General features: G+C 39.9%; 1 protein-coding gene across 2 annotated transcripts in view; it reads right to left on the reverse strand.

The window, feature by feature from the left end:
- SORCS1 (sortilin related VPS10 domain containing receptor 1) overlaps positions 1 to 24,139 on the reverse strand; it is a 263,410-nt gene that overhangs the window by 74,814 nt on the left and 164,457 nt on the right. For both annotated transcript variants that reach the window (XM_056495393.1, XM_056495392.1), the window contains exons 5-6: positions 19,325 to 19,398; positions 5,620 to 5,684 (exon numbers count right to left, since the gene is read on the reverse strand). In XM_056495393.1, the coding sequence (XP_056351368.1) occupies positions 5,620 to 5,684; positions 19,325 to 19,398 (139 nt within the window). The remainder of the gene's footprint in view (positions 1 to 5,619; positions 5,685 to 19,324; positions 19,399 to 24,139) is intronic.

The raw sequence follows: 24,139 nt of genomic DNA on the forward strand, positions 1-24,139 counted from the left end.
GAAGAAGTTGAAAGCCAGGGAGACCCTTGTGACATGAAATATTTTAGTCTTTTCCATTTAGCTCAAGCTCCATGCTCGAATGCAAATGGATCCAACCCTCCCAGAGACATCCCTTGGCTCAGCTGGTGGACAAGGAAGGTTACTGGTGATTACTGGAGGCAGGCTGGCCTCTGCAAAAGCAAACAGGAGAGTTTTAGATCCCTTCCTAAAGCAGTGGGACTTTCTTCAGGATATTTTGTTGGCAAGTGCTTTTTTTTGGATTAAATATCAAACCTTAATATCTACAGCTTCCTAGTGTAAGCTTGCATGTATGTCTTCTCAAAACCTTATTTGATCATAGGGAGAGTCAGAGAAAATGGTCAGTTTACTCTGCAGATGTATAATTTATATTTTTCCTGTCTTTAGTTCATTGAGGAATATCTTTTCCTCTATCAATAAATCCACTGGGGACAAATCAGGAGTTTTATACAATGTAATCAATGATCTGTTTCTCTCACAGGTTTTCTGTAGAGCATCCCAGTTCATTACTGAGCAACTCAGACATTAGGGGCAGTTTCTGCTTTTGAAGCATGACTGGCATCCTGTAACTAATGACCCCATAAGAACATGGCAGTGACAAACATCACTGAAAGACCCAGGCCTGTAACCCCCTCCCTCAGTGACAGATAACACAAGTCTAGGTTGCCTTAGCAGTGCAAGGCAAGACTTGAGCATCACCTTCAGCATCCCCAACCTCCCATGGCAATGAATTCCACAGTTTGATTAAATGTTCTCCCATACTTCTTTAATTTTTTTTTTTTTTTTTTTTTTTTTTTTTTTTTTTTTTTTTTTTTTTTTTGAGAAACACAAAATTACTGTTCTTTATCCATTTCCATCTGGTCTGGATGTTGATTTGTGAAACATGCATGGTATGGGAATATGGGAATATGCTCACAACTCTCCAGGACTCAGCAACTGCAAAGCAATTAACCAGTAATGAAGATCAGTGAAACGAAACCATCCCATTTACTAACTACTCACAAATCTGGTTTCATCCTGCTGCTGCTCTTTCTTCATTGCATGTCAGCATCAGAAACCTTTCTTTGCATAGGGAAGTATATCCTCTGCCATTTCTGACATAATGAGAGAAACTAACAGATGCCATTCTCCAGGACAAATACTAATCATGATCAGGAAAAAACACTAATCACAATCAGGGAAAAAAAAAAAAAAAATCACTGTACAGGTTTAGGGCATTACAGGAATTAATTCACCACTGTAGCTATGTTAGGAGAAGACTGCCAGGCTAGCTTGCCTACGCATTTTTTCCACAACAGTGATTATTTTATTCTTCCCAGCAATTTTCTGCGAAAACAGAAATTAAAGTACTAGTGCAACTTTGTGATTCAGGCACTATTGGCCAGATGCTCAGTCCCTGTGGATCAGCAAGCTGAACATGTCTGCTGGGCCCAGGTGAGGCTTTGGTCTTACCTGCATCACAGCAGCACCTAAATTACCTTTCAGCAGAAAAAACTGCTGTGTAAATCAGGACAACAGGAGAAAAGCAAACTACTTTTTAAATATCAGGAGCTCTCTAAATTTTTGCCAGCACATTAGCAAAGCCCTTAGCTTCTTTCATCCATACTTAAAAAACCCCTTAAAAACTTTAAATAAATTGGTGTCTTATCTACAAAAGCAAATGCATGGCTCATAAATGTAATAGTTGTTTTACTGTTTTACAGTCTATAGAAACTGTCATTTAGACATCCTCTGAGTCAGTTTTCCCATTCTCTGGAGGGCCAGCAGGTACCCAGTTAGTAGGAATCCATCTTTCTAATTTGCACCAACAGTCTGGATTCCTCAGTAGGCACCACCTGAATAAAAATTACCTCTCATTTAATTAGCTTGAATCAGGCCTTATTGGGATAACCCTACCAAGCTCAAATCAGATAAACCTGTTAATTTTAGGATCTTGTGTATTCTTCACAAGCCTGAACCCCACATGTCATTAAGTTTATACCTTCTGAAAACACTTCAAGTTGCATTTGAACAAACCTCAATTTAACTTCCACCACCACCCTACCTGCTGGCTGTGGTGGTAAATGTAACACAGAGAAGATTACTGTGTGATTAAGAACCGTAGGGGATTAATTGTCCAACTGGGGTGTTGCCTTGAAGCCAGACAAAACAAAAACAAAACAAAACAAAACAAAAAAAAAAAAAAACAAAAAACAAAAACAAAAAAAAAAAAAAAAAAAAAAACAAAAAACAAAAACAAAAACAAAAACACAACACCACAATTCCTGCTGACGTTGCTGGCTTGCCTTTGATCCTGCTGCAAAATCAAAGGAAACACCAGGGACACCCAAGCATACAAATGGAAATGTGAGATAACATTCACATGAACTTCTTCCAACCAGAAAAATCAGTTTACCACTATGCTCTCAGCCCCAGATTTGTATGGATTGGGCCTGAAGCCTTTGAAAAATAAACAAAAGCCTCACATTCCACAAGATGAAAATTTGCATGGTGCTCTCCAAAACTTACACAACAGGATGAAAAACATAAATTGGCAGCGATTAGCCCTGCAAATCTGTCTCCACCTATAGAACTAAACTGAGCAGGCTCTACTCAGCTTGCTCATCACTACCTGTACCCTGTTTTGATGAGACACAGTGTGTTTAGGAGTCCACATTTCTGGACCCCAAGGGGGAAAAGTAAAAAAGTTGGGAGAACGTGCACTCAGGAACAACACTGCCAGCCAGATCCTCAGCAGGTGTAAATCAACACCACTGAAGTTTTACTGATTTATGCCTGCTGAGAGACTCTTGTTTTGGTCCTTGAAAACCTTTCACATTATCTTCATAAGCACAATAAATTAGAAAGCAGAGACAGAGAGTTACTGGTGTTCTAGCAAGGAGAGCCCAGTACGAAGGTTGCTGCTGACAGAGGTTCTCAAACAACCCAGTCAGGGAGACCCTGTACCTGCCTGACATTTCTACCTCTCCTTTAGCCACAGTTGTATTATTCAGCTTCTGCTGGAAAATATAACAGCATAAAAATTAGGGTTTTTTTCTTATCTATATTTAGTTCAGCAGATTTTTCTTAGCCCTTATACTTCCACTTTGGATTGTGTGGTTGTTCATGCACTACTCCCCTTTCTTTCCTTCTTTGTCTCTGCCTTGTTTTGGCAAATCTACCTTCTCAAATTTAATCCCTTTATTGAAATTTTACACTTGGCTAACTCTCAAAAGCGATATCCCAAACAAAGTATAAATAAATAAATGCAAGAACAGTTAAAAAAAATAAAAGCCACCATAAAAACCCAAGAAAAATTATTTGCAGATTACACTCAGTCTGGAATAAAGTATTTTTCTTACTTCAGCACACTTCACTCTATTACCCCACTGGCAGAAACACACCTGCTCCATTCCAGAGGTAAAGATTTGTTCATTTGTTGGGGGGGATGATTACTTTGTGCAGGAAAAAGAGACTGATTTGGCTCTTGGCAGAAAGCTCTAGTAGCCAAGAGAACTGTACCAAGTTGCTCATGGTGACTACAGTAATGGACCATGTGCACACTCTTTGCCTGTCTTGGCCTTAAAATCCTGTGACCTGCAGAGCTTCCAAATACCTGGCAAAAAATGCTGTGATATGTTCCAAGGTTACTGCTTCCAGCTACCCCCACAGACTTCTAGGCAGAGACCAACACTCCTTAGAACATGGGGCAAAACAGAGCACACCCTTAAAATCCAACATGTTTTCTTCCATTGCCAGTGAGGTCAGTCCTGATTCATTATGAGAATTTTCATCCAAATGACTGATTTGCAGGGGTCACCACTGGCTGAAGGTCTGACACCACTGATACATTTATATTTTCAGTTCTGACACAGAATAAACTGAAAATCTTCAGTTGTGCTGCCTCACAACTAAGCCATTGTAAGTGTGCAGAATCTATTACAGGTGTTGAGTTGATGAGCAATAATTTGTTATTCCTCAATATATTCTTTTTTCTAATATGCCTTCTCAGTAAAGCCAGTTTCATCTCCCTGCTTTTTAGTTCCCACTGTAAGAACCATAATGAAGCTTATTAATTTGTTGGGAACTCAAGAAATGTTGTGCAGAAATTTGCTATAGCTGTGCAAAATGTTCTTATTTCAGCTTAGGAACATAAACAAGGCTGTTCAAGGCATTTGGAGCACGGCACTTTGTGAGCTGAATGTCCCTCAAATGCATGACCAGAATACAGCTCCTCAAACCTCACTTGTAGTGCTTCATCTCAGTGACCCCAAGTTTTTAATGACTTCTAACAGCAGTATTTTGTGCTGAAATAAACACTGTCCTGTTAGAATATTCCCTTTTTGCATGTCCCAAGAAATAGAAAGCCTCACGTTCCCAGCCTTGCTGCCACATCAGATAAGTGAAATTGAGAGGAGAAATAATAATCATAGATCACAAATTAAAAGAAATAGAGATGGTATGCTCTTTCACTGTCACTAATCCTGCATATCTTGAAATGAAAAGACCTTTAAAACTTTATGGTTTCTATCGCAACTGTTTCTTTTCAAAATTCATCTTCCAAAAAATTCTCTTTCAAGCTAAATTTCCATAAGTTAAAAACCAGATTACCCTACAATTAACTTTTCAGATATTTTCTTAAGTTTCCAATGACAAAATGTACATTTTAAGTAGCACCACTGCATCTGAGGATACAGTTCAAGGGGGAACTTTATCCATTTAAAGAATTAATTGAAGGCATCACTAATACTTCTGTACTGCAAATGGTAAAAACCTTCTTGTCATTTGCAGGAAAGCTGCTATTTACTGAGAAAACGATATGGAATTAAAACTACTGGGTCTCTGGCAGCTGGGCTTTCAGTGTGACACCTGCCTGAGGCAATCCAATGTTGTGGAAAAGAAATCCATGGAGAAAGATCTGCAAAAGCAGTGGAGCTCAAAGATAAACCTTGAGAAAGCCTGGATGGGAGGAGAAAAGCCAGTGGGTGGCTGAGGATGCCTGAGAGAATTTACAGCCAATTAGGAGAATATTTTGGAGTTGCAGGTAAAGGAGGCTCCTGGAATAGAAAAAAAACCAAACCCACCTCAAGAGGCAAAGCAGGGAGCAAAAGGAGCTGATGAAAGTGAAGGACAATGACAGGACATGCAGTAACAGTGAAAAATGCACTCAGATTGGTCCCTAAAATGTTTCTAATTAGGTATTTTCAAAGGTAGTACCTAAGGCAGAGTACTCCTGGTCTGCTAAAACTATAAAGCTGTGAACAAGGGGATGTTATGTACTGTGTGAACAAACAGCAGCTAGAATTCATGACCCAGGAACTTCTCTTCAGTGTCATATCCCCATCAACAAAAACCATGTAGGAAGAAATGAAAGTGTTGTGGTAGTAACTCGAGTTATTGCTTATCACCTGTTCTTCCTTACCATGTCCTCAGCTCCTTTCACAACTTTCTGCCTTGCTGGAAAAGCTTCTCTTCTGACAGACCTGACTTGGAACAGCCAAACTCCTCATACTAAATAAGTGAATCACCAAAAGAAGGGAGATTTCTATTGTTGTATTTTATGGTTACAAGAATATGAGGAGAGGCCAGTATATCACAGTATTTGGAAGGTGATGTACTTACAACCATCCACTGTCCTTGCCTCCAGGTGCACGAGGTCAGGATCTCTTCCATTCCCCATCATAGACCTGTAAAAGACAGATTGAGACAAGGGCATTAAAAAAACCACATGCCATGAATGGCTGAGATATTGCTTTCAAAGGAGATCCTGTTTAGCTGGACATAAACTCATACTCACTTCTGGTAAGAACTGATAGTTTTGAAAGAGTTGTGGAGTTTTCACTAAAATTAACTTAAGTATTTTAAATAAATTCTATTTAATCTAATGAATGTCATTGTACTTATGAGTTCTTTATTTCTCACCCCTTCACTTTCTTTCACCTGGACACCTGTTCCTGTTCTCACTGGCACATGAAATTTTGAAGTTTCTCCAGGTTTGGTCAGAAGGATGCATTTCAGTTCAGGGTGGAATACAGAAGACTTTAATTGATGGCATAATAGCATTTGCCAGAATACTAATTATAGCTGTTCCTTTATATTGGACATTTTATGCACATTTGCTTAATTGACACTCTTAATGATCAATGTTCCCTCATTAATTAAGAAGGTTTAAAAACTCATTTTATCCTGAGACATTTTATCACTTCTGATCTAATAAAAGCAGCATTACATTAATAAAAGAAGTGTCACATTGAAAATGACTGTTTGTTCCCTCTGAATTAACAAGTAACAAAGTAAAGACACTGAGCACTGCAAATAAGGAGTTTAAGGAATTAAAGTTTGCTTCCACTGCTGAGGTTCCCTGGACTGGCACTGGTGGCCTCATCAATTCCCTGGAAGAAGTTTGATGGACAGCCTGAATGATGGGAATGCTGACTGCCCTGTGTGCCAGTCCCACTTGCTTCTGGTCTTGATCCTATCATCCAAGTCCTGGATTAAAGGGAAGGGTTAAACCACCAGTTTCTTGTGAGCTGCCTGACCTCCTAGTTAATAGAAGCATGAGGGAAGACACACATTCATTTCCAGTGATAGACAAATTAGATGTTCTCTTCAAATCCTCATTATTTTTCAGGAAATCAGAAGAGAGATTCAAACAGTGATTTAGACCTTAATTCAGTTCCCACTGACTGCAATCAGAGGCACCTCCAGTGCTTAATCATCATGTGCATTAACTAATAACTATTATAAAAATGTTAACAAGACTGTGTCCTGATTAATCCTTACCACTGCTTGACAAAATATATAGCAATTTACTAGCTGAAAAAGGCTTTGTTCTCCTTTGTTGGGGGACTGAAGTTTCAGAAAATACTCTGAGCCAGCTTTACTTTACCTCTTCTCCATTTTTAATAAAGTTTATTAAATAGCAAGTGCTATTCCCTTAAACATTCAACTTCCACTTAAAATTTCAGCTTCCTGGTAATTTCCACCAAGTGAGGGGGGAAGGAAGCACCTTCCTAGGGCATTTTTATTATGCCTGCTATGATCAGCAGATTTAGGGCTGCTCATTACAATTCAGTTTAAGACAGACAGACGTCAGTGACAAACAGCTCTATAAAAACTGCAGAATTTCATAGCTTGCACTATGGCATATCTCCTCTTTATTCTGGTTTATTTAAGTGGGTTTTAAATACTGGAACTGGAATTTTGGAATAGCCCACCTAGAACTGGGCTATTGAAGAATACAGTACAGCTTTGTCAGTTCATTCCTCCTCCTGACCTCACACACCTCCGTGGGGATGTGAACTCTTCAAAGAAACAAGGAATATATTCCACAAATTCTAATATTTTTGTCTCTTCAGAGTACAAAAATGGTGCTCATCCAGCAAAGCACTTGAGGTGTTTTGTGAATTTCCTGCTCACAGAGCTGTTGTGACCCCAAGAGAAGTATCTTTTGCCTCTTCTCAGGCAATGAGTCAATTATGACCATTCCAAAAGACAGTCAGTTTTGAGCCATATTTTACATCAAACTCTCAAGTGCCTTAAGAGCAGCATATAAAGATCTGGAGCCCTCAAGCCCTGAAAGCAGCCACCTGCCTATGGCTTAGTCTCACACTACACCAGCCAGTGTTGGGACTGGGGCAGCTCCAATTCTAGGTGGAATTCAGCCATCAATTGTCCCAAGGACAGCTGGTGATAAACCTCCAGCACTTCCTTTCTTTTGATATCTCCTGACCCCTGCAACTTAGAAATGTGATGGCAAAGATGAAAAGTAAGGTCCAGAGGAGGAAATTCCTGAAGTCAAACAGGACATCTGAGGTATAGTCAAGAGTCATATCCATGACTTCCTATTGCCAGATCTCTCTCCCTACCTTAGAAAATACACATTTCATTGCTTTGATATGTAATAGGCTTAATTTATTTGTGACAGCACAAGGTCATGATCAGGCCCATAATATTAAATGCCAACATGAAAAATCAGTTGTAAATAACAGGCAAAATACAAATACACATCTGCTCAAATCAATATTAACTGTACAGAGCTGACAGCCAGAAACATATCACTTCCACCTAGATTCTGCTGAGGGCTTACTGACCAGCATTTTTGCAATGTCACATTTTTTGATCATGCTGTCTCATTCCATGGTAGCCCTAGGATATTTCTTTATACTTGTCTCCATACCACCTGAAAAGCCACATAAAGTAATACTCATTTTGCCCAGTTATACATCATAGATATCAAATTCTGAACTAATCACACTCAACTCTCTGTGCAGGCAGGGAGATGTAACAGGCAGTTTTGCATTGTGGAACAGTGTTAGATAGGACTTTATGAGGAGAATTTATCCTGGAAAGGCCTGTTTCCATCAAATTTAAGATGTCTGGACACCCATGCTGGAAACCCACATGTGATCACATAAAGGTCCCAAAGCAGGAAACACAACAGACCTGAAATATGTTTATTACCTAATTTTAAAAACACAAATTACAGATGAGGTATGGATTGCAATTAAAGGGGTAATTGAATGTCCTGAGCAGTCCTCTTCCTGAGAAATGTTTTATACAGCTTACATCAGCTTTATTATTTACTCCAGGACATATAAAACCTAGGAGACATTCAGAAATGCGATATTGACCCCAGTGAGCATATACAGGAGATAAATATTGTGCTTTTGGTTGTACTGCCCCTGAGAACATGCTCTCTCTAGGAAGACAGACATATCCTTTTACATGCATAGGACAACCTGTTCCTAAAGCATCTAATTGAAAAAAGGTGTTAGGAACTGCAGGATATATATCAGAATTCTTGAATTTCTAGTATGTCAACCAAATCAATTACACCACCACCATGCATCCAGCTATTCTATCAGTGGGTTTTCTTGTCTTTTTCATTTGGCTGGGGGAAAAAAGAAAACATTATCCTTAGAAGCTGAGAAAGTCCATGTACTTCTACAAACCTGAGTATTATTAAGTAACAGTTTTGAACCCATGGCATCAGTATGAAAAAAAAATGAAAAACTGATTACAAAGGAATTCCATTCCTGACCAGACTGGAAGGTTCTAAAACCAAAGGAAAAATGATTAAAAAAAAAAAAAAACAAAAAAAACCAAGCTTGACATGTGGAAGAAGGAAACTACATGCTGTATTGGCCCAAGACAGCACCAAAGGCTCCAACTCAGTGTTTCTAATTTAATACAAGTGCCTACTGCTTCATTGTCATGTGTCTGCATGTCCTCACAAGGTAGATAAGGAGGGTGCTGTGTATTCAACAGCTGATAAACCAAGCACCCTACAAAGAGCAGGGGTACAGATAAACAACATTCTGGGACCCACTCAGCTACTGATTTTTCTCAGAAATCTCTCTAAAAATAAACAATAGTCCCAAATTTGCCATTCCCTGTTCTGAGCAACTCCTGTTTGCTGTGCTGGCAGTGCTTTCTTCTCATATTTCTCAAATCCATTCTTCCCTTTCAGCATCTGCTCTCAAAGACCAAACACTCATATATCCACAAACTTTTCTTCCTGCCTCAGTCTGTGTTTTGACTTTGTGGTAAAATGCCAGCATGTCCTTTGTCCGTCCCCTTAATCTCAGGCTTTCTCTAATACTCCCAGAAACTTCAGGACACCAGGGATATCCTTGCAATGCTTTCTGTTGAATGGGGCCTATTGTATTTTTTGATTAACTTTTAGTGTTTTGTTGGTATACTTGTCTGGATCTTTTGAAAAAAGAAAGGAAAAAAATAAAAAAAAAATCTTTTGGGAGAAGGAGGATTTAGAGAAGCCAAAGGGAGTGCAAGGCAGTGACTGCACTGCCTTTACACTGAAGGTGCTTACATTCTGAAAAATTTAGGACCCCCCACGGTCCTATTACAAAGTTGCTTCCTAAAATTTTAATCACTATCAAGCCTGCTAAGTAGCTATCTGCACTTGAGAGCCTCACAAATCGATAGCACTGGCTGCAGCACAGTAATTGCTCTGAATGCAGATTCTACATCCACCGTGAGAAGCAGCACAGGGAAAAGACCCCAAATCATTCCCTGGTTTAGAACTCGGCTGAACTAAACAAAAGCAGCCTGGCACTGCCCATTGCACAGTGAACACTAGCTGGCATATTTCTGTAGTGACCAACCCCTTGCCATCTTCTGTCTGAAACATTTCTAAAACCTTGGCTTCCTTGGCCTGTCAGCTCCTCTGAGCCAAGAAAACTCAATAGAGACCCTGTTATCCTGGGGTTTCCACCTCTTCTATCTTTTTTCACTTCTAGGGACAAAAGCAATTGTTTATGGATGCTGGGAACTGATGAGGCTTGCCCTGCAGTCAGACCACTCAGAACTGCAAAAAGGCATCATTGTGGAGAAAGCAAAAGCTTCTACTTGCTGCACCTAATTTCAAACTACCATTTTGTTATAAACAATGAACTCGAAACAGCAGAAAATAAGGGCTGCATCTCAAGGATTTGTGCATTTTGGAACGTAGCTTTGGGTGCCTTTGGTTTTGGATGCTTGACTTCAGACACAGGCACACTGTATCTGGGACTATATGCACTAGAAACACAATGGCAATCTTTTCATATGTATTTCTTGTATCATACATGCTCACAGCAGCCAAGACCAAACCTCTTGCTTAAGACAGGCAGTAGAAGACATTGTTATTTTACAGAATCTTCGATGCAAGTGGCCCAGAGTGCCAAATGCTGCCACATCCTTTTCACAGACAGAAGCAGTGTGAATGATCCTCATTCTTTCTGCAGACACAGAGGCCTGATGCAGCTTTCCTATGTCTCAGAGGAAGTGATCACATGCAGAATTAGGACTCCTGTGACCATACCTCACCTGCTTTGGGGGTAAACAGGTAAGATTTGTTCATGGTGACACATTGCTTGGAAAATCCAGTTTGACTACTCAGCATGAAAAATGCTCGTGGGCCTCAGTTGCATTCTGCAGATGACTTTGTTCCTAACAAGCTTTATATTTAAGATACATCCTGACCCTCAGCATTCTTTCTTCCTAGTCCAAATTTGAGCAAATCCCCACATAGAAAGACTAAATTGCTGCAACATGCAAGTGGAAGAGTGAATGCACTCCTAGAGATCTTTATGCCAAAGTTGTCCTATGAGCATAAATATTCTAACAAGCTTTATCCTGTCACAATAAAGCTATAAAGTTGCTTTGTTCAGCACATGATAATGGCTTTGTAATTCAATTATTGGTGGGATTTGCCTTTAGGGATTTATCTTTCTTTAGCCTCAGCACTCATGTGAATCCCTTATCGTAAATCTTGCCAATGCAAAACCTCCACTGCCTCTGGACATATCCTGTCACTTCAAGTTAAAAAATTGGCACCTTCCTCCTCAGCTTAGTGAATGGCAGGGTTTTGGTTTTGTTTTCCAGGACAGAATGAAAACAGTGGGTGATGCTCGTGTTGTCCCCAGTAGCATTAATTTTTTGGTCCCACTCGTGTTTCTATAATAAAAAATTCTAATTGCCATTCATAAAAATAGTAACATGCAGCACTGAACAGGGAGCTTTTTGTCCAAAGATACAAAAGCACTTGACAATCAACCTTTAAGTAACCTTCCCTGCATGGCACTGATTTGTTCAAGGCCTATGGAAAAGTACAAGACAAGCAGACCAAGTTAGAAATAGGGGCTGAGGAAAATTTTTGTTCTCAGCTTTATAGATAAACTTCACTGATTAGTCAAGAGCACAGGGGCCTCATTGATTTGACCAAGATCACACAGTTGCTATGTGGCAGAGACAAAAATAGAGCCTGAGAGTTCTCCAGGCTCCTTTTTCTTTTACTACTACATTGACTCCATGAGGACTTTGCAGATACTCTCTGTTCCCTTTTTTGCTTGCAGAGGTCAGTGAATCTGCCCCAGGGAGCTTAGTGTGGGAGGCAATTCTTGTGGTTTCTTTAGTTCAGTCCCTATTATGTGAAATTTCTCAGATTTTACTATTCCAGGAATATACTTTAAAGACTGCTTTCTAGCTTTAACATCTGCTAACCACGTCCTCCTGACATGTTTTAGAAACACAGATTCCAGATAGGCACAAATCAGCATTTCATTTCTTTATATCTGGCTAATAAATCTCCCCTGACCATAATTTAATTAGCTTTTCCCTTCTACATCCCTGCAGTATTCTTTCCCACATTATCCAATCACATGAAATGACACAATCTGGTGCAATTCAACTGGCACCACTGGGCCAATCCATTCTCTGACTTGCTTTACTCAGTATGTCACCCTTTCTTTAGAACTGATAGAAAACAGCAGTGCAGTGAGTAAAGCCCAGCTTCTCCTAATTGTGCCACCTCACAGCATTGACCCAGAAAAGCAGGTGGCTGTTGCTGCCAACACTGAAACAGTGAGCAGGCAGCTGGGGGTAGTGGTGTGACTTTCAGGCCATGGGGAGTCAATTTTACTCTCACCATCCCACCAGTTTTTAGAGCCCTAGTGCACAATAACCCACACCCCTCCACACCCTGCTGTCTGCATACCCCACAGCAAAGGAAACCTTCTCCCCTGCTGCTGCAACACCACAGCTCTCGTGGGAAGCTCCAGAGAGGAACTCTGAAATAGATGGATGCAAATTCCCAGGAGGCAGCTGTCTATTGCTGGTAACACAGGGTGGGAAGTATGTCTAAAGTAGATAAAATTCAGTTAAGCAGGACTGAATCCTGATCCTGATTTTAAGACAGCCCTTCAATCCTGCATCTCTCTTTCATATATTGCAGGAAATGTAAGACTTCAATCATGAAGAGAAAGGAGGAGGAAAGTTTGTTATAGTTGTATAGTAATATAACTATATATAACTAACTCTAGTTATATATAGTTAACTCTAGTTAACTCTAATATAACTAACTCTAGTTATTCTATATAGCTCTAGTTATAGCCTCTGAGCTCCCCCCCTTGATACCAAGAACCAAACCTGATTTGCAGCTTCTCTGCTGGTACAGTCTAATAGGATCACAATTTCCTGCTGGGTTAAGCCCTTGTCTCTTGTAGTGCTGTGGCCCAGTCAGGCAGCTCTGGAGGAGGCCAGCAAGTCATTTAGAGCAGGAGTGGGAGGTCAGCTCTGGTCACACAGTATGCTGCTCATTAAACATACAAGAGAACACAGCACAGATCCTTCCTGGCACAGATCCAGACAAATCCACAGGTGGCTTACCTGTGCACTGCTTCACCTTCTCAAGGTCTGGCCTTTATAGGGGCACACAGAGAGATCAGCTGCTTGCTCCAGTGCCTGCTGGCCACTGACACGTTCCAGGCTCCTGCACAGCTCTGCAGGCTCCTGCACTGATTAGCCCCAAATCAAGATTTTGAACACAGTGAATGGATGCCTGCCTGCCTCTGCAGAACTTTAACGAGGGAAAGTGGGTGATGTAGAAAAGCTGAAGCTCATGGGAGTCTGTACTCATTTATAAAGTATCTCTGGATGTTTTTTTAAGAAGTATCTGCTGAATTGGGAAAACTAAACCACACCAACCCATGCATCAATCTGACTGGGGCTCCAAAAGGCTTAATCAGATGAACATCTGCTTCATTCACACCTGGTGAAAACTGTCGAGAGTTCCTCTGGCACGTACCCATAACCACCATATTTAAGCTAAGAAAAAACATTTTAAATTAAATTTCTTCCCTTCAACTCACTGAATAAAGCTAAGGCTTCTGTGTTAGATCAAGTGGATGATTTTCTGGACAGGCTGTCACAATGCACTTTGATTGGCACCTTTCCCATCACCTTCCAGCAGTTGCCCTGCAGTGATTAAAAGGTCTTGTTCAGCCATACACAGCATCATTTGTAAACAGACCAGGCACTGAGGCATTTAAATTGCCTCAGCCCACGTGGGTGGGTGTGCAAATCTCACCAAGCCAAGAACTGACAAACACTGGGACAGTTCACCCAGCTTGCTCCAAGTGCTTGAATATAATGAAGTTTTTAACAGGGCTTTGACACCTCATCCCCTTGATTTTCAGCTCTTTCAGCTGCTCCACTGAGCACAGTCAGAGCTTTTAAAATATAGTCTCCAGCCTCCTCTGAAAAAGAAAATATATATACTCTATGATTATATTGTGAAGATTGACTTTCTTTGCTACTACTTTGCTACTAAAAGAAACACAAATATAGCCCTATCTACTCATCTGTCCTCCCAGCTGCTTCCAGGCTTTTCTCCCCTTCAGTATGTGTGAATATTTTTGTATTCTTTGATGGGAAAGGTTGGTTGGCTTACTATTTTACAGAGTTTGCCTCCATTTTCTTCTCCTGCTTGTACTCAGAAAAACATAGGACTGAGTGGTGGCCTAGCAACATCTCTTACCAAACTAACACATATTCTTTAATTTCTTCAGGGAATCATTAACATCATGGACATGTGACACTACTGGAAATCATAAATGGTGTGGGTTGGAGTGGATCCTAAGGATCACCTAGTTCCAGCTCTCCTGCCACAGGCAGGGACACCTTCCACAAATCAGGCTGCTCAAAGCCACATCCAGCTTGCCCTTCAACACTTCCAACTTCCACAGCTTCTCTGGGCAATGTGCCAATGCCTCACCACCCCAAAAATAAAGAATTTCCTCCAATATCTAAGCTACACCTGTTCTTTTTCAGTTTGAAGCCTTTACCCCTTGTCTTATCCCTCCACGCCCTTGGCAAAAGACCCTCTCCAGCTCTCCTGTAGCCCTTTCCAGGCCCTGGAAGGTGCTCTAAGGTCTCCCCAGAGCCTTCTCTTCTCCACACTGAACATCCCCAGGTGTCTCAGCAGAGATGCTCCAGCCCTCTTGTTATTACACCTTCCAATCTTCCTGAAGTATGGAGTGCTATTACTTTTGTTTTTCTCCTGCTTGCTTGTCTGGGTGCAACACTCAAATAAAAAAATAAAATCAATACCACTGATAGAGATATTGATGGTAACTTGATGATCTAATTTACTAGTTGGGCTTTTCTATTGTTCATTTTATGTTATTATTAAGGCACTTTTATTATTTGATTTTATTTCTTTCCTCCCCCTCTAAGTTTCTCAAGGTTAGGTTTTGATTAGAATTAGATGAGAATCTTTTCAGAAAAATGTCTCATTTTTATTAAAAGCCATTACATTTTGAGAAATTTTAACGAGATTTTTAACCTTTCTATTTAGTTATTTATTTATTTATTTATTTTATTTTTTTTTAGGGCCATTCTAATTGTGATACCTTGACTTACTGACTTTTAGGAAATAATTTCTGGTTGAAGGCATGACTTGATCTGAGGAATAGAATAAAAATCTAGTTTTTAGTGGCCAACAAAAGTCTGCATTTATATTTTGGCCATACTGACCTACATGTACTTTGAGCAGTTTTTCTGCAATGACTGGTCACAGATGTTTGGATTTGCAAATCACAAAGTATCACTGTTGAACTTTGACTAGATGACTGAACAACTTTAAAGAAAGGAAGAAAAAAGCAACCTAATTCCCAGCGCAACTGGTTCACCAGTTGTGTTCACAATTGTATTCACTATAAACCAGCACCTACACCAGCAAAATTCCACAACAGGAATGTATACCAAAAATCACCAAGTATCACAAAAATAAACTCAAAAGTATTTAAATAAATTTATTTATTTTTATCCAACTCTTTTAACTAGGATCTACTGCATTCTTTTTCCCTAATGCCAACTACATTAGTAAACATTGTGCTATCAGCAATAATCCATGTATATTAACTTGCTTCTGTATTATGCTGCTGAATTAATATTGCTTAGAATATTCCTTCCTGGTAATTAGAGTATTTTCACAGAGTACATTTCCAGAATTAAAAAAGTACCTTCATAACTTTCATGCATTTTTCTGTCACAGTACATTTAACAGCAAAATCTCAAGAAGCTGCTGGAAAAAATAATAAAAACCATGAAAATGGTTGATAAAGTGCAGAACTGCTGTGCTTTGGGCTTTTATGCATTGTGGATTCTTCCAAGTCTCCACTTGACAGATAATATGTGGTTGAGTCTCTGAGTGGAGTACATTTTCCTCTGTACACCACTTCCACATCCCTAGATTGTGCACAGATATGTGATGTTACCCAAATTACAGGAATTATTAGAGGTGTCAGAGGAGCCCATCACTAAAGCCTGCCCTGTCACAAGTGTGTACTAACAACCTTCTAATGAGGTAGGAAGTTACAGATCCATTTCTTCAACTTTTGTTTGATTTTGGTTTTTGGTGGAGGTTTTTAAGACAAGAAGTCTCCAGTCATATCTCATCTTAAAAGTTTGACTCCATCTGCTCATCTCCCACTGGACATCTTTCATAGAGTGACATTACACCTCTTTCATCACAAGTGTGGATGTCAGGGCATCACTTAGAGCTGCAGGTGGAAGAATGAAAAGGGGGAACAGAAGAGCTTTGAATAAAAAATATTCTATTTCCATATTAATGACTCCTCTTAATGAAACAGAGGACACAAGAAAAAAAAGTACATGTGGGCTACAAGGAACTGAGTTGTGTCTACACAGTGTTTTCTCAGAGTTATGTAGTAAGCATCATCAGACTTTTTTTCTTCAGGGGTTTACATTTTTCTGGAGTGGTAGGAGGAAGAGATGTTTCACAGAGCAGCCAAAAATAAGCAAACAAAGAAGAAAATTCTCTTGGAAACAGATACAAAAAATACAGTTGTAAAAGACACTACAGCTTCTCTGACAGTGTTTTCAGGCAGAGCCTTCTCAAAACTACAACCAGCAAGCTCTGTGGAGTTTATTCACAAGATTTGAGTGACCCAAAAGCTATTTACAAGACAACATGACAGACTAAAATGGCAATGAAAATATCAGTGAGCAATCAGGAAAATGCATCTTTGCTTTCATCAACCATTCAAATCCATGTAAAAGTCTTTAGAGTCTTCCAGGTGCACCTTCCCTGTCAAAACAGCAGCACAACTAAATGCAGCCCCAAGAAGGCAGATGCCAGAGGCTCTGCTTTGTGTCTTCCTATCTTAGACAAGTCCTAGTTTAGAGAGTACTGGAATCTGTACTAAAGCAACTCCTCAGCCTTCCTTACATATCAGAATATTTCCCTCATTTTCTGCCCAGTGCAGCTGTGTTCTGGTCAATCCCTTCAAAGCCATTTGATTCAGATAAAGCACCATGAACAGGAGAGAGTATCCCCAAATTCTGCTTTAAGTTGTGACTTCAGGACATTTTACCTCACTATTTATTTCTGCTCTTAAGAGTAAGTGAAGTCAGTCTCCACACTTTTCAGGTTGATTACACTCTGCATATTCACAAGCCCAAATATATAATAATAAATTTTAAAACCCCAACCAACAGCAAATCACAGGGCACTGAGCAAGGCTTTACCCAACTTGTACACCAGCACTGGCTACAGAGATGGTGCTGCAGAAATCTGGATTTCAACAGTACTTCTGCACCCTCTCAGGCCCCAGTTCCCTTTTGCTTTTCTTGCTTGGGAAGCCAGCTGTGACCAGCACTGAGTGCAGAGGGCTTCCCTTCTGATTCAGCATTCCAGGGCTGCTGTATCCCCAGGGACCTGGCTGCACAGAATGGAAATGCACATTAAATCCCAGTGCTGCTCTCTGTGGTGTCCTCAGTCACACATGCACAGCTGTTTTCTACTGTGGGTGTGCTTGAGGACAGACAGTGTCCACAGAATTGCAGCTCAAAGTGTTCTTTTTGTCTTAGGGTCATTATGATCATCATACATATGCCACAATGAGAGGCCACAGTGTCTCCCCAAAGTGTATTACTTTCACTTTTGACAGCAGAAGTACACTGAGCTTGCACTGAGGTGTGTTATACAAGGGGCACTCTGTTCAAGGTGAAAATACAGGTTTGCAGTTTCATGCTTTGTGAATGGCTGTAGGGGAATTAGATGGTGGTTGGAACATTTTGTCATCTTTTAACTTGCTCTTTGCCTTTGAAGCTCCAAGCCTAAGTTCCCTTATTTGTTAGGTTCTAAAAGGCCTTCAAAGTTCAAGCTCCACAGAAAGGGAACATTATGACTTCATTGTTTTTCTTATTGCAGGCGTCCACCAGCTCATTTCACAATAAACCAGAACTGTAAGCAAAGATTGGAAACTTCAAAAGGCTTGGAGCATTATACAGGAATGGGGATCCAGGAGCAGGGACAGCCTCTTCAGCCCTCTGAACCCCCTCAGCAATTACAGTTCTGCTGGATGTCTAAAAAACAGGGTACTCAGCTTTTTATGACTTTTTGCTTTTATTAGGTCAGAAAAAAAAAATAGAAGATGTGTAGAGCTCTGTGTTTGCATCTGACATTTTCAGACCCTGTTAGGAGTCCTGCAGGAAAGAAATAGTGATATAAACACATGTGACTACCTATGCAGACACTCCCACAGAAATGAGCTTAAGTTAAAAATGGAATTTAGTTTGCATTAGCTTCAGCTAACACAGGTTCTGAGAAAGGATTAAAAAGCAGAAGCAGCAAACAAAATCTCTGCTATATCCTTTGCAGACCAAATATAAATCAACTTTAGAAGTAAATTTGACCTAGAGCTCTTCCTTATTTTAGAAATTAAAAGAAAATATTTGACTGAACCACTCATGAATCTTGCTATATTCAAAACCTGTGGGTTTGATATAAACTTATAGTTTAGAAACTACCATGATGGTCTCATTTTAATCATTGGGTTCAGCTCCTTCTGATTTCAAGATGACTATTTTATCAAAAGCTTCTCTTTGGAAGGCATAGGCACAGCACATTAGCCCACTTCTGCTCACAGGCAGACCAATGCCTCCATCAGGAGTTGATGGGAAGTCCCACAGCTTTACACCAAAACACAAGAAAACCTTATCTTTGATTTGGACTATACAACCATGTTTGCAGGGGGAAAAAAGTTCTGCATCTCCTTTATCTCTCAGCTGTCTTTTCCATGTAAGCCAAAGTTACACTGATTTCTGTCTAGTGGCAGCATGCTCAAGGACTTTCAAGGACTGAGCAGGTCTAACAGTAATTAAAACACAACACCAGCCACACAGATAGAGGATGTTTATCTGTGGCAGAAATGTTGGTGTCCTCCAGGACTTCAGGCCTTGTCCCTTAATTGTAGCAGGACCAGACTGAACTCTTCACTCCCCCATCCTAAATCAATGCTTCCTTCAGACTTTATTCAGCAGATTTCAGTTCTGCATCACACCTATATCAAAAACCCAGTATTCCAATGTTCCAATATAAACACATAATGCCCCTTTCATACCAGTTCTAAATTAATCTCAACAAATCAGCAGTGCAGACTATTCAGCCACACTGCCTTCAAGACCTCATCCCAACATCTCTGTGTCAATGAAATGAGGAAGAGGGTTTTGCTCTTACCAGTAGAACCTGTTGGGTGTAACTCCCTCATGTAGGAGCAGCCATCTTCTGCCAAACTCCACGGAACTGAACAACTGTGGACAAAAACAAACACAAAGATATCAGGGAAACCAACCTGAAAAACCCTCTGCCACTTCTGAGATAGGGACTTGGGCTTCTGTTCATCCCAAAGGGACACACCTGGGGCAGCTGGAACGTGTCTGTGGTGCCTTTTATTGGCACAGAGAATACTGAGATGTGATATGGGACACAACTGGTGTTACCTGAGGCATCACTTTATGGGTAAACCTGGCAACCTGCCCTGAGTGAAAATTCATCATCCAGTTGTCTTCCTCAATATTATATCAGAAGGACATTGTTTTTCCATTAGCAAGAAGCTTTGTCAATCTGGCACCAGAAGATGTTCTAACATGTTTAGACTTCCCTTGCAGGACTGAATGACTTTAAACAGCACAAGTTACTTGTTCCAAGGAAACCTCTGATTCTCCCTCTGCTCTTGTCCTTCTGCCAACAACATGACACCTTCTCCTTGTCTGGTTATGCAAACAATATCCAAATACATCAATCATTTCAGAAAATCTTGCCATGGTAAATACCAAAGCAGGCTGAGAAAGGTCAGCAAAAAGGCACCTTACAGGTATTACAAATCCTTTGATATGCCTTTGTGGAATCATATACAAATGTTACTATTACAGAGCACTTACAAACAGCTGCTCTCCACAAGTGCTGCCATCAAGTAATTCTCAGAAGGCCAGTAGAGGGAAGGATCACTTGGGTTCTGTTATTTCTTTTGCTTAATTTAGCTTCAAATTTATCATGTGGAAGGAGTGAGAGGCAGTCAGCCCTACACTTTTCTTGCAGATTCATCCTGTTTCTTCCCCTCCTTTCTTTGCCTGGAAGACTTGGTCAGTCCCCTTTTCTGGCAAGGCAGATGGTAGACACTGAGCTATTATCTCCTTTTTCATAACATCTTTTAAGGGATTTTGCATAAAATGCAGATGATCTGAATCTTTATGTACAGACCATGGCAAATTTTTTTGGAACATGAAGTGGCAGTGAATTAGTGGGAAAAGAAAGATGGATGTTTGTGAGAATAACTGAGAAGAAAAAATGATGATTTAGAAGCTTTGGGTTCATGAGAAAGATGATTTGATTGTGTTTTAAGAATTATGAGACTGGGATGTAAAATATTTTGAGGTCTCCTTATTTGAATATTGATTCCAAATGCAAAGCCCAATATCCCTCATCTTTCCTATGGTAAGAACTTGTAAGAACATGGAGAAACTCATTAAAAGAGCTTTTTAGTAAACAGTAGACTGGCATGTATTAAAATTTACTTTGAAATATTAAAATTCACCTCTTTCATCTCCCTTTCTCTTGGACACTGTCAAAGAAGAGAGAGGGAAGAAAGCAGAGGGGACAGAAGATAACAAGAGTGAGAAGAGAGAAAAACAGTTTAGTTCTGTGGCTAGAAGTGCATCCAATTTTAAAACTTCTGTCAATCTGTTATTTATCCTTAAGTAGAAGATTATAGATATATTTTTATCTGAAACTTTAAGAAACTCCAACTATAACAAAGAAAAACTTTTCATAACCACTTTTTGAGGTGAGTTAAGGTCATCTATTCAAGAACTTTACCATTACAGGAAGTATTTTCCCTCTTCCACACTCAAAATTCATTTCTAGACCTTTTTTATAATTGCAGCAAGAAATAAAAACATGATAACAATAAGCTATTTCTATTATCTATCATCTCTCTGCTGTCAATGTTTTTCTTTTCATGGTAAAGTATCTTCTTCTGTGCCAAGTACTGTCTTTGACATACAGTAATTTAAGTTTCAAAAAAGATCATATGATCCTTTAATTAAAAACAGGGAGCAATCCAAACTCAGTAATACTCTGTATTTCCACACCAGGGATAAACAGGATGCAAGCTTTCCAGGGACACTGATGTTCTGATGGGTGACATCATCATATTGAACCTTGTTTTGATGCCTTGGGTTTTAGTTTTCATATTTTTCAGAATCTCTGCTGCTTAGTGTGTAACTCTGAAATTTCACACTAGGTGTCAGTTCTCTTCACAGGGTGGTTAGACAAAACAATTCCTTCCTAGCTAGAGAATCAAGGACAACCAGTACCCAAAAAGCAAAAATAACAGTGAGGGAAGGGGGGCAAGCCATGGGGCTGAGACTTCATGGCCTGGGGCTGTGGTTGGACAATTGACCCCAATATGTAGATGAACCAAACTTTATAAAAGTCTAAAAACTCGTGACTGGATCCATCTTGGATTTGGTTTGGGTGTAGCTCTGGCCAAGCTCTTGCACTGCCCAAAGTGAATCATTTCAATAAATACCTATTTTATCCCTTTTGCTCTCTCTAGTCTCTGTTCAGCCTTCCAGGCAACAGTTTTCCCACTTTTGTATCTCTCACCCTTATCCCTCTCTGGTTTCCCTGAGCACAGCTCTTAGCAGGTTATTCCCTCTCTGTATTTGCTGGTGACAGTAACATCCCCAGAACAAACTAATTACAGCCTGCAAAAGCTTTCTCTGCTCTGTACCACCCTCCTCCATGCCTGCAGTGCCAGGTGCCCAGTGGCACAAAGGGGCATTTACCTGCAGCATCTCTCATCTCCCCTCCAGAACAGAGGCTGGGATGCTGCACAGCACCCACACAGCCCTGCTTTCTCCTGATCTGTGCCCTGAAAAAGACGTGATTCAGCCAGAAAAGTGGAGAAATGCAAGTTTCTAAGTCTGTTTCAAAGGCAGGAAATGGCAGCAACTCTGCTGTCAGGGCTGGACTCTTAAATTAGAAGCCAGTGCCCAGTGAGCTGGAGACAGCATGTGAGAAAAGGCAACAGCTCTCAGAGGGAAATACCAGCTCCCTGGGAGCCCATATCCACAGCTCTCATTGGCTTTGATTTTCATCCTCTGCCATTATCTCAGCACCAGATTTGGCCTTTACTGACTCACAGCAGCACAAGCAGCACTAATGTATCTTTAGCAAAGGGGGAATTCCTCACCTTATGTACAACCACCCCCTCCAAAAAAAAAAAAAAAAAAAAAATTGCAGCAAAGATTTTTTCAGATATTATATTTTAAGTATAATTTATTTTTAAACCTAGTTTATTCAGTTTGACAGAAAAAAGAAAAGTTTTTCAAGGCTAGGTTTTTGTCAAGTATTGGTTGGGATACAGCTGGGATTATTATTCTCCTTTTAGCAACTGTAGTTCTTGAATGGATATTTTCTTTAACCCAGCATGGCATTTTGCTCTTGTTACAAAATCCCTCTCTCTCCTGGGACTTCCTGTGGTAGCCTTGTGCATGCAGTCCCTTCAAAGATGACATTTTGTTTTCTGTGGCAAGCTCTGCTGTCTGATGACAATTCACATTATTAGACTGAAGTTAGATAATGTTCTTTGCTACACTTATTTTTCAAGCACAGATAGAAAAGGAGCCTATTACAATTTTATTGTATGTTTTCATCTGACATTTCTTCATAACACAAAACTATTATGAAGTACAAATCTTGTATTGATCTCTCAGATTTGACCCTTGTTGATCAGGGAAAAATTCTCTTTTTGCTTCTTCTCTTGTACATTTACTTTTCTGTGTAATAGGTGGATTGTGTAACAACCATTAAACAGGCTGGGTTTGCTTTGTTTTGCTTTTTAAAATCTTAATATTCTGTGAAGTAGAAACCTACCACCTACCTCATTTATATAAGAAAAAGGAAATGCAAAGGAAAAGAAAAGAAAAGGCTGTTCTGAGGTTACAAACACCTTCTGAGGCTGAGCAGGGATTCAAACAAACCCTTTGAATGGTGAGACAATTGCCCAGCCCTCTCACAACACACAGCACTGTCTCTGCAGCAGGGAAAGCTGACATCTGAAAACTGAACTTCTTATCTGCCCCAGACATGACACAATACTGCCCCTCCCTCTTTTTTGTTTCCCAGCCTGTAGAGAAACCCAAGAGCTGCTCATGTGTTTCATAGGGACAGTGTATTCTTTCACCTTAAAATGCTCTGGGATATCTAGGTAACAGCAGGATACTGTTGCTATGTATTATTCTTTTCCCTTCCAATTTCCTGATCTTTCCAGTGCCAACTTCAGACTTGAATAATTTTTTCTTTTGCATTTCACAGTATTAAAAACCAAAATAAATTCTGTAAAATATAGGGAGAAAACATGACTTTTTCCCAAAATGTTCCATTAAGAATAACTGGGTTTTATTTGACCCACCCATTCTGATTAATACCATCTGAAGGGTCATTATGCCAGTCAAGACCTACCATCACCCCTTCTGTTTTCAACAGATTACTTTTCCTGGCCAAAGCTGTTATGTGAGCAATGTGAGCAATGTCTTTTGCCTCCATCTTCACTTTAGTGCCTTTACAGATTGCTGCAGATACAACTCACCCTGAGTGTCCATGATGTTTCATCATTTAAAATAATTCATCAGTCAGCATTTAAAATAATTTGATTAAATAATTGATTCTGATGCTTCTGCACAGACAGATCTTGAATCATGTGGCAGTTCCATGTGCTTCCTATGCTGATGAGGATATTAAATTTTATACAATGATTTAATCTCATGCAAGAAAAAAAAAAAATGCACATAGAAATTCAAAAGCTGGTTAAATAAAGGGTGATTTAAATTGCATGTTGGAAGTGACATTAAGGAAATATTTTGAGAAAGTTAGTAGTTCCTATTATTTTTCTTTTACTTGGGAGATTTCCCCTAAACAAGTTATAAAGGAATAGAGTCTGGGTTGACTGGGTATACCAACTTTGGTCTACCATTCCAAAAAGAAAAG

Source organism: Oenanthe melanoleuca, chromosome 6, assembly GCF_029582105.1.
Source record: "Oenanthe melanoleuca isolate GR-GAL-2019-014 chromosome 6, OMel1.0, whole genome shotgun sequence".
Taxonomy (NCBI): domain Eukaryota; kingdom Metazoa; phylum Chordata; class Aves; order Passeriformes; family Muscicapidae; genus Oenanthe; species Oenanthe melanoleuca.